We start from the raw sequence: 18,223 nt of genomic DNA, 5'->3' as shown, positions 1-18,223 counted from the left end.
TATGGTAATTGGTTTGGTTGTTTTGTGTTACATGTTGATTTTTTTTCTCTCTGTTTTATTACATGCTTGGAATTAATTAAAAAAAAAAAGTACAGTATTCTAGTGAGCGAAGCGGTACAACAAGGACATCGAATGTTTTTCAAATGTGTCTTACTTTATGCAGCATTATCCATGTGTTTGCCTAATCATTGAATGATTGCAGTATGTGTTGAGAAGGTTATTTTCCTTCTTTGTGTGCTGTGAAATAGTGTGTTGGAAGTTAAGTAATTGTGTTCATATGAACTGTGCTAATTTAATAAGGTCATTCAAGCTTCACTAATTCTGTGTCTTGTTGGGTGACTGGAGGGAAGTTTCAACCTGGGCAACTACACAATGATTGATTAAAAACTTGTATCAATAAGTGTGCAGTTGTAAACTGTAATTGTAATAACTTGTTTTTTTCTTCTCTAGCTGGCAGAGATCGCTGATAGTAAGGATCACGTCTTCCCAGTGACGGATGGATTTGAGGCCTTGCAGGGTGTCATTGATTCAGTAAGTATTTCAGTTCTGCCTATAAACAAGTTCAAATAGCAGCAACAAATAGGACTGATACATCGCTGAAACATCCACAGGAAATGTTCTTGCTTTAATCAGTGTAATCTCTACTATCACTTCAGCTTTCATATGTCAGCACATTGAGCAAATAGCACACAGGAAATGGCAAAATGGGTTTAAAGCACATTAAGTTATTTCATGCATGGATCTTAGCCAGGTACAGAATTCCAGGAAAACCTGCTGTGCTTGTGACTTTCTTGCTTTGATCAGTGTGGCCAAACATGATCAGAGTGCATGCTGTCCAGTATTTCTCAGACCCACCTCAGCACTGTTGACTTAAATTTGTTTTATCCACTTGCCTGAAAACTTAAAAACAGTTTGTTTGTCACTGGGACCTGAGGTTTGTCTAGCAGAGGTGAAGGTCTGGCATCTGACTGTCATCTGGAGCAGATTAACAGCTAACTGACAGCTGCTGTTTCTTAGCCATGTGAATGGGTCAGGAAATTAGGCTTGTTTGGCTTCAGGGTTGTAACTGGCTATGTTCTTGGAGCAAAGTGATTAGACACCTTGGCAGAACACAAATGAGAATAAATGGAAACCTGAAGTTCAAAGACCCCAGTGGCAAAAAAGTTAATTAATAGACATATTAAAACTATGGCTGAATAGTCATTCAATTTAAAATTTGAGTGCCACAGTCCAAACGAAACAGACACTGGACCAAATAACTGACTAAAATAGTATCCTTAAGATGTAATGAAGCTGTAAACAGAGACTGTGCAGAAGTCTCCTTGTGTGTCAAGCTGCACCATCTTGTTGCGTTTATGAACTCTGTGATGATCTTCTCCTCAGATCCTAAAGAGGTCCTGTATTGAGATTCTGGCAGCAGAGCCCTCTAGTGTCTGTGCTGGAGGTAAGACAAGGCAGACTGTCCTCCCTTCCATTTTCTCAGGATGGTCAAACATGACCATTTTTCTTAGTTTAAAAAAGTGTCAGCAGCAAGGTGTGTGTGGTAATGGTTCCAGAGGAACATCAGCATTATTCCACATGTCGACTATTCAAAGTCTTCCTGACAACAAAATCTCTCTGTATTTAAAGGCATATCAAGTCAGTATCCACAGTAAGGAGGCATTAGTGGTTTCTGAGAGTGTTCCATATTAGCATGATGAGGAGTTTGGATGTTACTTTGTACCAAAAGAATAAAAAACAGCCCTATCCTAAAGTTATTTTCTGTTGCTGAGATGATGTTTCTGCTTTTATTCTCCTCATACAGAGTCCTTCCAGGTAGTGGTGAGAGGCAACGTTTCCCCCATGCCCAAAATGTTGATGAAGTCCTGCGCAGCTTCAGAATCAACAACGCCCTCACGAAAAGTGAGTGAAACATGACTGAACAATAGTGAAGACAACACGGTCTCTGTCGTGGCTAGAATGTGATACCAACTAAATTAATTCAGACAAATCATCCCAATTTAAGTAATCATTAATAATATTACAATTATTCTGAACAGAGTAGTAGTTGAATAGGTAATCTGGTAGCTAGGAAACAGAGAACAGAATCACTCTTCTTGCAATGGAATAGATAAAGTATTAAATAAGAAGATTGTCAGAGCACCAGTCAATCATTGTTGGTCACAAGGTACCGTCAGTCAGAGTCCATAGTCCACCCGGCCGGGTCCACAAGCACACTCAAGGCTGCCGCACCATCCTTAATTCTTCTTCCCCCACACCTTTCAGCCTCACTGTTTTATCTGCTGCTTTTGTACCAAAAGAATAAAAAAACAGCCCAATCCTAAAGTTACTTTCTGTTGCTGAGATATTTCTGCTTTTATTCTCCTCATACAGAGTCCTTCCAGGTAGTGGTGAGAAGCAACGTTTTCCTCCACGCACGAAATGTTGATGAAGTCCTACGCAGCTTCAGAATCAACAACGCCCTCACGAAAAGTGAGTGAAACATGACTGAGCAATAGTGAAGACAACACAGTCTCACTGCATTTTCTGTTTCTGAATGCCTGACTGTTCAAAGCTGATCACTCAGTTCCTTTGCAACAAGAACAGCTGGAATAAACTGTTAAGCAAGCCAGCTATTGTAAAATTGATCAGAATTATCAAGTAGCTGAGCTTCCCAAAAGTATACACCACATTCGCCATACAGCTGGAATCCTCTTTAAACAACACCTTGTATAATTTTACAGCCTGTAGGAGAGCCAGAAATATGACAAAGGAGTTCGGGAGGCGGACACCCTCTCTACCTTTATGATTAGACTTAAGATGTTCCTTTTTGATAAAGCTTCCCTTAGTTATGCTGCTATAGGCCTAGGCTGCTGGGGGGCCCCATGATGCTCTGTGTTTCTCTCTCCACTCCACTCCACTCCACTCCCTATGCTTCTATATGCCACCATTACACATTACTAACTTTGTGTCTCCTCTCTCCCGTAGTGTGTCCTCTCTCTCTCCCTGTACCTTTCTGCAGATTGCCCTGGCCCTGGAGCTCTACATCTCTGACGAGCAGTCACCAGCCACATCGACCTGATCAGTGTTTGATTGTTGCTGTCGCCCAGTGCTTGCTCAAGGGGGATTTGTTGGGTTTTCCCTATGTAATAATATTGATAACAGTAAGGTCTAGACCTTACTTTGTAAAGTGTCCTGAGATGACTTTTGTTGTGATTTGGCGCTATACAAATAAAATTTGATTTGATTTGACTACCACACATGAAGCAGGGGGAAGGAAAAAGCCTCAGGTTTACTGTATGAGTTGTGAAAACCATTTCCTACCACACACACAACACAGTATCCACTGGAAGTGATGGTTTAATTAAACAAATAAAATGCCTGCTCTTTTGAGCATGTTTCTTTATTAATGTGATGGGTACTCGTGTTAGTGCAGCCTCATGTCTCAATCAGTCAAATTTGGAATCTATAGTATGAGGACAACAGTTAATGGACAAAATAATAGATAACAGGAAAAGAACAGAAGAAATTAAACCGTCTTTCTACACAAAAAGGCTTTGTCTATGTGACTCAGTGCAGATAAAAAACAACCCATACAACAACAAAGCAAACAAACAATTTTGACTTAGAAAACTGGTATAAACCACAGAACCACAAAAGGAGAAGAGCCAGGACAACCAGGATGAACCACAAGCTAGGGTCAACCCCAGTGCATTCTGAGCCCAATGATGAAGAGGAAAGAGAACATGATGGAGAGAGCTTGGTCCGCCAGCTGGTATCTCCAAATAAACCTGTGCAGTATTTGGATAGACAACCAGGTATTCTAATCTAAATGGTGACTTTGTTACCTGAAAAAATAAAGCAATATAAGACCAAGAAAAATTGACAGATTCAAAGTTCCTGGATTAATAAGCCATAAGCGAAACATTGTTAAGGCAAACAACACCTCTTTACTGTAATAAGGCAGACAAACAATGAGCTACAACCTAATTTTAATCCAAACAAACTGTTGTGATGAAATAACGTATGGGCAGTGGCTATGAGAGAGCTGCACCAGGACCTTGTACAAAGTGCAACACTGAAAGGAGGTACTACAAAAATATTAAAATAGTTCCACTCTTGGACTTTTTTCCAACAGCCAAAGTCTTGTGGTATAGCAAAGGGAAGACCAATGATTAAGTGCCAATGATTAGTGTCACCAAAGCCTTAAGTGACTTTGGTGACACTAGGCAATCCTGAAAGACTTTTCATACTAGAGGCAATTTTTTTTTGTTTATTTCACACAGCATGTGCTTTGTGGCGCAACTGTGCAAAACCGCTTGACGAAACCTTTCCACACGTTATTTCTCTGACAGTGTTCACAAACTATCTTGGCTGTAACACATAAGTATTGTGTCTGGTTGCCCTGGTGTGAAACCCCTCAAAGAAGACTGCTACTTCCAAACAAGGGGAGAACAGCAAGTGTGCATGTCCACCATGAACTAGGACATTCTAGACATTGACAGAAGGTTCAAATTATCAGTGACCTCTGCAGTAAACTAAAACAAACACTGCCCCTCCTGGTGAATATAAACAGCATTGCAACCGGCCTCCAGAAACATGCTTTGGTGTATTAACAAGGAGGGCCTGCTAACACTGCGTCATCACAGGGGTACGTTTCCAGCCATGCTCAGACCAGGGACCAGAGCTGGAACTGGAACAGGCATGGATTGTATGAGTTTTCATGGAACAGCCAACGCTGAAAAATGTCTGCATCTGTATGTAGGTACGTTTGTGTTTAGGGATAAAAAATTCTTCACCAAACTGAGACAAACACCTGAAGATCAGTGGTGACGAGTCAGCAAACAGACAAAAGATTCAACTCCAATGCCAAACTTCATATGTGCTTGTGGTTTATGGTTGAAAATGTTCCAGGTTGAATATAGCAGAGTCCAAAAGGCTGCTGACTGAACTTCTAGAGACTAAGGCCATGTTCAGACTGAGTTACAAAGATATGAAAAGACGCAGCTCTCCCCATTCAGTTCTGTGTAGGGTTGCATTCACTGCAGCCAGCACCAGCACCACAGGGGCTCTGGCGAAATGGTGCAACCTTGTGCAGTGAAAAAGTTGAATCTGGTGACATCATCTGGCAAAGGTGCTGCGTTGACAAATCACGTACGAGGGATGATCGGGATGTGGATGCCTACAGGAAGAAGACTCTTTCGTTTACCTCGTTAGCATGAACATTCACTGCTATTCACTCAAATCTGAGCCACAGTTAACCCACCATAATGACACACCATGCATCTTCATTAGTGTTAAAACCTTTCCTATCTATCAGTGCCAACACACTGCTGCCGTAGAATAGGCTACATTAGCAGCATGGTTAACCAAAATGCAACCAAAACTCCCGGGCTGCAACCGCTCACCCCTCAACCAATGCAGCCCCTTGTGTAGGGAGTTGCATTTTAGCCAGATCAGTCTGAATACCTGCTGAAAGTCATGGTTTGGTTTTTGTGCTGTTAAACTGGTGGAAGACTTAATGTGATTACATCAGAGCGCAGACTTTGAGGGGAACAAGCCTGGTCCAGACCATAATGATTTGGTTTTCCATTTACTCTGGTCCATGTGAATTAAAAGCAGCTTGGTTGTTGATTTTTGTATAACAGTTTGTTTCTTGTGAAGGTGACCACAGTGAAAAGACACTGTAGACCACAGGTTCCCATAGTCTTTAAATGTACTCTCTTAAACTCCCAGTTCCCAGAGACTGAATCCATGTCAACACATGTTTGCACTGGTTTGCACTAAAATGTCTCCAGTTTTATCACTCAGGTGATGAGCAGCCTCTCCGAACTTAACCACTCATTGTGGGACCAGAACTACACACAAAGAATGTATACCTCCACCATGGGACATAGTACCAGTGATGATGTCCTCTTCAGTTGACTTTTTTACAGTGAAATCATTGTGAGCATCAAAGGATGCTGCCGCTAATTTTGTATGTGCTTATTTCCCACAAACCCTGTTCAGAGACCAGCAGCACCAGTGAATGTGGTGTCCTCACCATAATGTGAGTCCAGACCCTGGTTCAGCTTATCGCTCTGTGCCGTAGACCTCTGCTGTTGTCCACCAGCTATTAAACCTGCCCCCCAGTGAGCCACACCGCTGCACTGGGGGACAGGTTTCTTCCTCAGGAAACAAAATATAAATGTGCAAATTCACTGGCTTTATCTATAAATGACAATGTGTTTTGGTGAAACATACATTTTATCATCTCACCATTTCATTGAACAAACATCTCTGTAAAATATTACAAAAGTAAAATATGGCTCCAAAGAAACTAAACTGAAGCAGCAGAAACATTTCTGGATTGTCCCCAAGAAGTGTTGTTTTTGTCCTCCTGCCATAGCTCCACCCGTCCTCCAGGTGGCACATCACACCACACCGATGTGACCACCTATATGTGACATGAGTCAGTATAAAATGTGTATGCAGCAGGCAGATGAAAAATTAGTTCATTGTATGTGCTGTCACTAGTCATATGGAAGACTCTTTATTGCTACATCATGTTCATCATCATCCTCAGTTTAAGTCCAGAAGTTGTTTAATGTTGGAAACATTTTTGGTTTTATGGCCAGAAAAAAACGCATCCTTCATGTAATGTAACGATGATGTTACAAATACATCACATGACTTCACAGTTCTGATGTCACTTGCCAGGTCAACTTGTGATTGATTGATCTGCCTCCTGCCTCAGCCTAGAATCCACCTGAGAGATCAGCTTATCTTTGTTGGAATACTTCTTCTATGATGTCACCTGTTCTGAAAGCCCCCTCAGTGATGTCACTTCCTTTGGCTTCAGATTCCCACCCTGTGCTGTCACCTGGTGTGATGATGTCATCTCTGTTGACTCAAACAATTCATCCTCTCCGTGTGTCAGCTTGCTGTAGCCTGTGTTGATGCTGCCAGTTGGCAGGCTGCGCCTCCTACAGGGGGGGGCTGAGACAGATGAGGAGGAGAACAGGAGGTGCGACAGGGAGGAAAGAGACAGGTGGGAGGAGGAGTAGAGGAGCAGGCCTTGGGAGCCTCCTGGCGCCTCCCTGAGGAGGCTGGAGGAGCTGCACGACACTGCTGATGGTGTCTCTTGGAAGGGTCTGGCTATGGGGGGAGTGGACAAGCACAGAGGAGGTGGTGGGAATACATCCTCCTTTCTGACACCTCCCCCCTCCTCCCTGCCTCCTGCCCTGGCCCGAGCAGAGTGCCTTCTGCGTGGAGTGAGTGGCCGTGGGCGGCGCAGGGGTAGGGTAAAGGAGCCGAGTGCCTCCTGTTGCAGGGTGGTCCAGCAGGTGGAGGGAAGAGGGGGGCTTAAGCTGGGGGGGAGGGAAAGCCTGTGGAAGGAGGAGGAGCAGGGGGGAGGAGAAGTGTCAGGCTGGTAGATACTGAATACTGTGTCTCCTCCAGGTAGTGGTTGCTTCAACAACAGCCCACCTCCTCCCTCCCTCCTGCTCATCAGCAAGGCAGGGTATGCCTTGGGTTTGGCCTCCAGGCTCTTTGATTGGACGTAGTTAACGATGCCATTAAGGGGATTGGCTGAGGAGCAGCGGGCGGAGCAGGAGGAGGCATGGAGGTCGATGACAGTGGAATAGATGTCCCGCAGGTTGATGACTTTGGTTTTCTTGTCCCGGTTTTCATGCAGGACAGCATTTGCGCAGATGAAGAGGAAAATCCCAATCCCCATAATGAGGGGCCCGAAGACCTTCAGCCTGTCAGAATACAGATACCTGCAGGGACATTTAGCAGCCAATCAGAGTACAGATACCTGCAGGGGCATTTAGTGGCCTGTCAGAATACAGACCCTGTGTACTTGGACACAGAAAAAAAGAAACCGCTCAAACCTCCTACAGGAGACTTGGAACCACATCGGGTATAAAAACAACCACCTACAGGAGTCACTGTTAGACAGGACTGTAGCCAACTGTAGACACAGGACTGTTTGTTTACCTGTCCAGAAACTCCTGCAGAAAGCCTCGAGGAAGCTGTCGGGTTGTCCCGTTGACAATTTCTGTCTGGTTAAAATGATCACCTCTTCTTCTGTCATCTCCGTGTTCCCACTCTCCTCCCTGGAAGCATTAAGAGAAACAAACATCTGGTTCACAGTTGCAGTATGGCACCACAGGTTAGCTAGACTGCATCTGCCCATACCCTGCACAGTCTGTCTGGGTTCTGGTCTAAGAGATACCTGAGCTTCAACAGGTGCAGAGCTGATGGAGGACACCGAGGCCATGGCAGAGCCCTCCAGTGGTTTCCCGGTGAAGAACAATCCTTCTCGAGGCCAGTAGCCCAGAGCTGCCATAACCACACCCACCAGCAGGACCATGATACCAAGTACTGCCACAAGACCCGAAACTGAACAAAGCTTCAGCTTCCCCTTCACTACGACCACCTCGCTCTTCCTGAGTGAGGTAGGAAGTGACATCATCACATCATGTCTATCTGCATCTGTCATTGTGAGGCACATTAGTGGATTTAGAACTTAACAAGAGAGTGGGGCAAAATTAAGTTTAGGAAGGTCCTCAGTTACCTCTTTTTCTTGTTCTTCTTGTGTGTGCGTGGTTTGTGTGGTTTGGACCTCAGTGAGTCCTGTCGCCGGGCGTTGATCCGCAGAAGGCCGCCGGTCGCAATCATCACCACCCGCCAGTCGGACAGCACCTCTTACCTGGAGTCAGTCACCAACTTCCTGTGAGACAGACAGGCAGAGTGACAGGTGAGCACTTTAAGGTGTCAATCATCTACATTCATTCTTGATTTTCATATCTGCTGATAAAGACGTGAAGACTGAGATACATTTAAAAGCCATGCAACAGGAGAGCAAGTGGGGAGGGATCCAGTTTTCCATCACCAATAAAAATAAATCTACAGTAAATGAAATTACGCTGCTGATGACCTGTCATGGCTGAACTGATTTGCTACCATGTTTTTTTATATTCTGTAACAAAGCATGACATTTGGTCAAAGTATGAATATGTAATGAACGCCACAGTCCTGCTGGAAATGTGATTTTTCATGTCTTCATGTTGTCAGACAGTTTCTACCTGTTAACTGAACATTTAACACATTCAGTTCTACCTGAACTTAGACTCCGAGCGAGAATTTCAGAGGGTTTTTTCAAAGGTTAAAACACCAGACCTACAATGAGAATTTTATGTTGGTAGTTGATTATATTAAGCCTTAAAAAAACGTGACATGTTGTAGAAGCAAAAACATCGATGTGGATCAGCTCCTGAGGTCTGACTTAACTGGATCAATAATGGAGCATCAGGTCAGTCATTAAGAACAGACTGGGTGTGTTTCTACACTACATCTTCTACAATGCACTACTCTTCCTTTGATTCCAGTGAGCTCTTTCTGTTTTTTTCTAGTCTGAATTGAAGGAACTACATCTCCCAGCATGTATTGCTGCACCTGACTCTAGCAGAGCCTTTAACATAGAAGAGTTATTGAGGGGTCAAAAACACCAGCAGATGACATGACTCATGTGGCTTCAGATAGTTCCAAACAATAGATAAACATCCATTGTTTTCTGAAGGGAACAATGGAATTCATCAACCATTACTATTTTTAATGACTTGTACAGCTTTGCTAACTAATTCAGTCTGTTGTTGTAGATTACCATTACTGTAAAAAAAAAAGGTCATTACAGAGAATCAGTGGAGGAGATGTCACACTCCTTAATTCACTCTGGGTAGCTAGGAAGCTACCTTTATTTATATTGTACATTTCAAAGTTCTTTACAGAGGCAGAGAAAAACAGTAATCAATAAAAACAAACATTAAAACCAAAAGTGAAGATAAAACATTTTTAAAATGAGATAAAACCCTAACCTATCACCTAGCCCATAAAAAGAGAAGAACAAACGGACAAAATAAGAGGTCTGAAACACAATTATCTAGCAGTTAAAGTGCAACATAAGAAAGTTTTCAGTTGAGACTTGAACATGGCAGAGTTGGGGCACATTGAAGGTCATCAGGAAGCCAATTCCATGTGTGTGCAGCTTCAGCCTCTTTGGTTCTGACCCGAGGTTCTACCAGCTGACTGCTTCCTAAGACCTCAGAGCCCTGCTGGCTTTGGATTCTTTAAGGAGTCCGTGCAGATTCTCAGTCATCCAGATCATAGTAAGCTGAAAAAAATTCAAAAATCAACTGGACTAGATTTCTAGGTCGAAGACGTTTCACCTCTCATCCAAGAGGCTTCATCAGTTCTGACTGACTGGTGTTGAGCCACAGATGTTTATCCCCCTTGGTGGTGTTTCAGTCCTTTGAAGGCCAACAATGTCCCTTAACGACTGAGTCATTAAAGCCCAGTATTGGTGAGAGTCGTTACCTTTCTTTGAATCCTCGCCTGTGGACCGATGCCTATTGTCCTGGTGGGCATGTTTGGGAAGAGATCTCAAAACAGGATTGTAGATGGATGACAAGTTGTGCCTTAGTCCACCACCCCTATTTAGTGAGGGGTGTTCTATTTTTACAAAAATTGCTTCCTTGACTCCTCTCTCAAACCAGCGATGTTTTCTGGAGAGGATCTGGACTTCACTGTTCTCAAAAGAATGTCCTTTGTCCTTCAGGTGGAGGTGGACTGCTGACTCTGGTCCACTGGAGTTGGCCCTCCTGTGTTGGGCCATGCGTTTGTGGAGCGGCTGCTTAGTTTCACCAATGTACAGTTTACACTCCTGACTACACTTATTTGCATACACCACATCACTCTGTTTATGTCTCGGGGATATTGTGGTGGCGAAAGATCCTTCTTACCTTCTCTGAAAACCCAGCCACATAAGGGATGACAGTGTTAACCTCTCGTTTCTGGTTTCTCGCTATGAGCCAATCCCGGTCGGCAATCGGGCGAAGGCGGGGTACACCTGGACAGGTCGCCAATCCATCGCAGGGCGCATCCCTAATAAATGGCTAGTATTTTAGCAATTCATCTGTGGTCTCAGGTTCTGACAGTAAAACATTCATTTCATTCAATGTCAGTGAGATGTTTGTCGCTGACATGTTTTCTCCTTTGCTCTCCCATGTTTTGTAAGAATACAACTTTCAATCCATCTTTTCCCAAACAGGTATGGATTCTTCAATGTCTATAAAAAGTTGACGACTACTTGAATCTGTTCACACAGGCCTTGCAAACATACAGCTTCTCACCAGTGTGTGATCTCGTGGTATTTCAATCGAGACTGATACCTAAACGTTTTCTCACAAGTGTCACACATTACAGACTTTCTCTCTGTGGGAGGATCTTTGTGACGTCTCCTCTTTGGCTTTGGCTCTGCATTACTAGCTGATCCTGAGTCTCCATGCTGGCTTCCTCCCTAATCCTGGCTCCCAGCTACAGCAGAGCTGGCTGGGAGCAGTACCAGTGAAGGAAGACAGGGCTTTGTCCTCAAATTCTTCCATGTACAGGTTGGCAACTATAGGAGACAATGGGGAGCCCATCGCACTACCGTGTTGCTGCCTATAGAAGTGCCCCCCTGGAAGTAGGTAGTGTTTAAACAGAGTTCCAGCAGAGTGCATACATGGTCTGGGGTGAGGTTAGTCCTGCTATTTAACGTGTCATCCTTCAGGAGTCTCTTCTTCACCGCCTTGACAGCCTCTGTGGTGGGGATGCAAGTGAACAAGGATTTGACATCATATGAGACCATGGTCTTGTCCTGGTCCAGCTGCAGTTGTTGGACTTTCCTTGCGAAGTCCTGGGAGTTAATTATGTGGTTTTCTGTGTTTCCCACCAAAGGAGCCAGAATGGTGGCCACATGTCTGGCTATGTTGTAAGTCACAGAGTTGATGCTGCTGACAATGGGTCTGAGTGGGGCTCCTTCCTTGTGTATTTTGGGGGGCCATAAAGGCAAGGGATACCCAGGGGAGGCCATCCCAAAACAAATGCAGCTGGACCAGGACGAGACCATGGACTAAGTCTTACATTTGCAAACACCTGCTTGTTGTCTGGACACAAGACGTCGCACACTTTCATCATGCAGCTCTTCAGAAACTCTCCCTCGGTAAATGGCCGGGTTGATTTGACTATCTCCTCTGCCACAATAAAACTTGCTTTCACAGCAGCTTCACTGTGTGATTTCACTTTGGTGAAAACATCTGCTGTGATGTCAGATTCTTCTTCAACTCCTCTACCTTCTGCTCTGCATTCACATTTTTCAGCTTGTCCTGGTGTTTTGTCTCATAGTGCCATCTTAGGTTATATTCCTTAATTACAGCCACATTAGCTCCACAAATAAGACACATGGGTTTACCGGCAATTTCAGTAAACATATACAGTACTCAGCCTCCCACCGGTTTTAAAAGGCTCTGTTTTCATAATCAACCTTTCTCTTGGCCATTGTTAGGGGCTAGCTTTGACTTGAAATTAGGATTGTATACATCAACAGACGCTTGATTGATCTGATGTAATCGACGCGAGAATGATCGCAGGTAGCCTATCGTTCGGTATGGCAGCTGTTGCGCTGCATTATGGGATTTGTAGTTTGTGTGTTATTGGCACTTCATGTCACCGGGCCATTAAAAAAAACGATATATAAAATGATCCGGCCCGCGGGCCTCGAGTTTGACACATGTGCAGTGTAAGGATTTAAGAACAAGAGTGATGTGCTTCTCCTGGTTCTGGTTAAAACTCTGGCAGCAGCGTCTGAATGACTTCAAGCTATGTAGCAGCGAGAAGACCAGACAAAAAGCCGTTAAAATAGTCCAGCCTGCTGGAGATGAAGGCATGAATTTGTTTCTCTAGATTTTATCTGGACATGAACATGGAAGTCTGATTCTATTCTGTTTTTTCTTACTTATCCCGATCCATCAAAACTGACTGATACACATACCGATGTCTTGCTTTTGGACCTTGGTGGAATTCTGTTCCTGTGGTCAGTGTAGTGTGTTACTTCCTGTTGCCAGCTCATTGTGCTGTTCTGTTGTTTATGGATTGTTTACAGGTTATTTTTAGCTCACCTAATACAGAATTCTCTGTACAATGGCTCATTTTTTAGTCTTAACCAGAGATGCTTACAAATAATTTTTCCAAGTCTAGTGTCAAGTTCCTTGTGGTTGTAATGAGCATCCTTTCATGTGCTGCCTGCCATCCAGATTGCTTAGAACACTGCATTGTTGTATCTAATGAATTCAAAGCATAACACTGCATTATCATCACTCCATTATCCATTAGCTACAATATCAGCATTGATTAGTTGTTAGGTGTTTGGTATATAATATAAAAAATGGATATTGGCAGTTACTCAGGGTAACAGGAAAATATTGCTAACATTATAGGCAAGCAACAACAACTGTAACCTCTTAGAATAAGTGTACAACTTACTGTTATTACACTGGCTCTCCAACTAATGATAGCGTATAATCTACTGTAAATTAACACATGGCTGTAGCCTCTCAAACCCAGTGCAACAGTAACCTAATAAGCCTGTAATGTTACATGGTCAGTAGTAAACCTGTAACGTGCCTGTAGGCCATGTTAATTATTAATGTGGTCTTTCTCTCAGTTCAGGGTTAGCTAGCAGATGGTGGCAGAGGAATGTGGATGATTAATTACCCATTTATTTCTATAGTCATTGCAAAGCCAGCATTGTATGTGAACAAGTGTAGCAAGCAAACAGAGTCTATCTACAAAGCTAGTAACAAACTAATGTTGACAGCTGATGCTGAGCTAACATGTTTGCTAATGGTCCATAGGAGTGCACGTTAACTTGTCTTTCACATTACCAAGTGACTGACTGACCTTTCTAGGTCAATTTTGAGATGCCTGATAAAATGGCAGAGCAGCTGCAGGTGCGCTCGCCATGGTCACAGTGTTGCTGTTGTGGCAGCACATGCCATGCATGTGTAGAGTTACACATAATGATAGGAAATGGAATGACATTCAGCTTGTCAGACATTTCCTTAATGTTAATGCAAAAAAATATTTTCACAAGTCCCAAATCCCGAGTCTGACTTGGGTCTCAAGTCTTTTGAGGATGAGATGAGTCAGTGTGTGTGCAACTTAAATACAATGAAGTGTCCAAGTGGCAAATGGGAATCCCCATCTCTGGTCTTAACATACTTTTGCACTACTCCAGCACCTGTTTAACAAAATATCCTGCTAATATCAAATTTTGCTTGTTGCTTTAGGCCCACTAGCTAAGCTAGTAGCTTAGTTGAGAGCAATTGGCTTCCCCCTCTTCCTCTTGCTCGGAGTGTCGCATGTTCAGTTATTCTTCTGCCTCCTTTAGCAATAATGGTAGTTGTAGTAAATGTCAGATGCTAGCAGCATTGGAGGCGAGGCTCACTGATTTGGAAGCGCGGAGCCTCCTAGACGTAGCTCTGGCCAAGTTAGCCGTCCCCCATTGGTTCCCAAGGAGACAGGTGGCTGGGTGACCATTCACACGAGTCATAGCTCAAAACAAATGCCCACGGTGCATCACCTGCCTGTCCAGGTTTCAAGTCGATTTTCCCCACTCAGCGACACACCCGCTGAAAAAATAATTCTAGTAACTGGCGACTCCATAGTCAGAAACGTGAAGCTAGAGACACCGGCAGCCATAGTCAAATGTATTCCTGGGGCCAGAGCGGGTAACATCGGATCCTATCTGAAGCTGCTGACTAAGGATAAGCGTAAATACAGTAAGGCTGTTGTTCATGTCAGCGCTAATGACTCCTGACTTCGCCAGTCGGAGGTCACTAAAATTAATTTTGAGTCGGTGTGTAACTTCGCTAAAACAATGTCAGACTCCGTAGTTATCTCTGGACCCCTACCCAATGTGACAAGTGATGACATGCTTAGCCGCATGTCGTCATTCAACCGCCGGTTGTCTAGGTGGTGCCCAGAAAATAATGTGGGCTTCATAGATAACTGGAAAACATTTTGGGGAAAACCTGGTCTGATTAGTAGAGATGGCATCCATCCCACTTTGGGTGGTGCGGCACTTATATCTAGAAATCTGGACGAGTTTATTTTACAATCTAATTTATGACAACCCAGAGCTGAGACCAGGATGCAGAGCTGCAGTCTTACACGCCTCTCTGCGTCTCTTTGCAGCTGCTACCCACCCAACACTCCCAGTACCAGAGAATGGGAGGCAGAGCATTTAGCTATCAAGCTCTTCTGCTGTAGAACCAGCTCCCAGTTTCGTTCGGGAGGCAGACACACTCTCTACCTAAGATTTGGCTCCGAAGTTTCCTTTTTGATGAAGCTTATCGTTATGGCTGGCTCGGGTGACCCCGAGGCCTGTAACACTGTAAGGGCTGGACCTCACCATGTTCAGTGCCTTGAGATGATTTTTATTGTGAGTTGTTGCTATACAAATTGCACTGCAATGAGTTTCATTGAATTGCTTAGCACTGACAGATTCTAATTGATAATGATTAGTACTGATGAGTATCTGTTGGTATTATTGAGCAGTATTGGTTAGTATTGATCAGAGCAGTAATGCTAAAAGTAATCAGTTATTGCTGCAGAAAATGCATAAGTGCTGTTCAATACTGATCAATTACAACTCACACACATACAGAGACCACAAACAACATGGACACACACATACAATAGATCACAATAGAAGGCGTTTGTTCTCACGGATGGAGCTCCCATCAGTCCATATTCCTCCTCTTCTCTTCATCCTTGTCCTGCTGCTGCTGCTGTGTAGACCTCCTCTTGTTGTCTCCTCTGTGTATTCTCCTCCTCTGTTTAAATGTCTCCTCCTCCTCTCTCTCTCTCCGTGTTCAAACCTCACTCACCCTCTTCTGTTTCTGCAGTGATGCTGTTGCTGAATTAATTTGCTCGTCCTCAGACATAGACAGGTTCTTTACACCGTCCTTCCTCATCCTCCTCAGACAGGCTTCTTGCACCACTCGTCTGTCTCTTTAAGCTCACTGTGTCTGTCAGCTTTATTGATCCGTGTCAGGCCTGTCGTCAGCCTCCTGGTCCTGGACTGTGGATCCTGTGATTCTGAAAGTTCATTTTTATCTTTAAATGGAAATTAAAATAGGGACAAAGATCAAAATCCAACTCGGAGTGAAACAGCAGCTGTGTGACATCATGTGGCTCACCTGTTTTTGAGACAAACCAATGAATTTTCACTCGGATTAGTTCAGAAACTTTATAGATCTCATCAAACACTGACAGAAAAGCAGGTTTCATATAAATACCAACCAGTTGTTGAGGATGCAATTACTGTGGAAATTTGAGAAACACAAGCCTCACCCACTGTGGTGACATCACAAAGGGGGAGGAGTTGGTCTGGTCGAAATACAAATATACACACACACACACACACATATATATATATATATATATACACACACACATACATACATACATATATAAAAGTACTTTAAAATATAGCTCTCATGAGACAGAGTAGATAATAATAGATGCTCTTCAAAACACCAGAGAGAGAAACATTAGAAATTTAAACTCTGACCAGTGACAGCAGAGGTGGGGCTACCTGCCAGGTGTGAAACCTAAATTCTGAGAGTTTCTTGTTTATTGATGAGCAAATTTTAGTTTGAAAGAAGATGCAGAGAAAAAAAATCTTGTGATTATGACAGTTTTGTTTGTATCAGATGAAAACTTGTCAGGTTTTAACTTGCTTTTAGAGTTTTGCTCGTATGAAATGTTTTTCACAAGATGTATCATTTTAAGATGCATTGTTGTGTTTTCAGGCAACTTTTCTCATAATTAAACCTTTTCTTGTTATTACACATCTTTCTATGACAATTCTAAAAGCTTTTGTTAGAAATATGAGGTTTATTTTGTAATAGCGAGTTTCTTGTAATGAAAATACTTTTTAATAATGACGTTTTGCAATTGATTTTTGTAATTGTGTGACTTCTGTGGAAATGATCATCGAACATTTTTGATTATTTGAGTTTTATGATACGACTTTTTAATGCAGTTTCTCTTGTCCCTTTTCTCACATTTATCAGATGTTTTCTCATAATTACAAAACATTGCTTTTCATTTACTGAGCATTTATATAATTATCATTTTCTCTTAATTGTCACACTTTCTTATTACTAGACTTTTGATCACAATTTATAAACTTTACTAATTCATTTTAATTATGAAAGTGTTTATGCACTTATGGTACTTTTTGCGTTTAAGACATATCATTAAAATTATTACTAGTTATACTAGTTTATCATAATATGAGACCTCATAAAATAACAACACCTTAAATAATTATAATGTAGAATTTTTTTCATACATGAGTTTCTTGTGACTTTTTCCTTAATTGAGACTATTTCATAACACTTCTAGTAATTTTCAACTTGTAATTATTGCACTTTTTTGGCACCAGGATAGTTTACTTATAATTCTGTCTTGCATTTTACAGATTCATTGTAATCATGAAACAATTTGCCATCACAAGATCTATCTGGTAATGAACTTTTTTCTATTAAAATCTGTTCTTGAAATTGAGATTTTTTTCTTGAAATTTAATTGAGAGAAATCAGTTTTTCTTTTGTTAATGCAGTGTACATATATGCTACACTTAATTTTTTAAACTGCTTTAAACATGTTAATTTGTTTATGTTTTCACATAGTTCTGTAGTTAAACTGACAGGAAGTCACTTGTTCTTCACAAAAATAGGAAAGACAAACCTCAGACTGCTGAATACTGAGGAGCTCACAATGAAAATGTAGAACAGAAATGTGATCTTAAAACTGAGTAGGAATTTTCTGGACTCTTTTCTTTTTTTCTTTAATGTTTTAGCCAATTGTCTGGCAGCAGCTATTTTTTTTTAACCCTGATGATTTTAAAATTTGAGGAAAAATTCAACAAACCTTACAAAAACTAAATGTTTTTTGTATAAAGGTTCAGATGTTTTTTATACATATATTTTGTTGACGGTGAATTTAAGAATTAATGTCACTGAGGAAACATTATGATGTACACCTGCATTCCATTTCAGACTCCGCCTTCTTAAACCCTTTCAGTTTGAACATCATCACAGTAGGTGTCTCCCAGAATCCTTTGCACACTGGTTGTGGTTTTGGTTGAGTTTAATCTTCAGGTTTATAAAGGATCCCTTCGTTTACCTTTGCCCCCTCTGAGGTGGCAGAAACGGAGCACAGGTGTGTCAGGTGATGTGATGCGTTGGTGTCGATGGGTTTGCTTCAACATGATGTCACAACTTCTACATGCTGACAGAAACACACCTGAGATTATTGCTGTGACATTGCAAAGTTAAATCTGATTGACTGGATGGAAAATGTAGCCCCC

The 18,223-nt window shown here is 42.3% G+C and overlaps 1 protein-coding gene and 1 long non-coding RNA gene across 8 annotated transcripts; one reads left to right on the top strand and one right to left on the bottom strand.

The window, feature by feature from the left end:
* The first annotated feature begins 433 nt into the window (after window positions 1-433).
* On the top strand, window positions 434-2,591 carry LOC109974994 (uncharacterized). Its single transcript, XR_002277065.1, has 3 exons — window positions 434-531; window positions 1,384-1,444; window positions 2,374-2,591. It is a non-coding gene; the product is annotated as an uncharacterized LOC109974994 (long non-coding RNA).
* Window positions 2,592-6,106: 3,515 nt separating this feature from the next.
* LOC109974961 (transmembrane protein 200C-like) lies at window positions 6,107-18,221 on the bottom strand. 7 transcript variants are annotated; one of them, XM_020625437.1, is made up of 5 exons: window positions 15,539-18,221; window positions 8,540-8,695; window positions 8,198-8,411; window positions 7,960-8,078; window positions 6,107-7,739 (listed from the first exon to the last, which is right to left on the bottom strand). In XM_020625437.1, exons 2-5 carry the CDS (start codon window positions 8,641-8,643, stop codon window positions 6,764-6,766), a joined length of 1,413 nt encoding a protein of 470 aa, XP_020481093.1. In that variant the 5' UTR covers window positions 8,644-8,695; window positions 15,539-18,221; the 3' UTR covers window positions 6,107-6,763. The 7 variants fall into 7 exon arrangements, with proteins under 7 accessions (XP_020481093.1, XP_020481094.1, XP_020481095.1 ...); XM_020625438.1 differs by having other exon boundaries at window positions 15,571-18,221; XM_020625439.1 differs by lacking the exon at window positions 15,539-18,221 and adding an exon at window positions 14,423-14,732.
* Between the last annotated feature and the right edge of the window lie 2 nt (window positions 18,222-18,223).

Source organism: Monopterus albus, unplaced genomic scaffold (genome assembly GCF_001952655.1).
Source record: "Monopterus albus unplaced genomic scaffold, M_albus_1.0 scaffold355.1, whole genome shotgun sequence".
In the NCBI taxonomy this organism is placed as follows: domain Eukaryota; kingdom Metazoa; phylum Chordata; class Actinopteri; order Synbranchiformes; family Synbranchidae; genus Monopterus; species Monopterus albus.
Note: the sequence above shows the minus strand (reverse complement) of the source record. Positions and strands in the feature narration are given on the sequence as shown.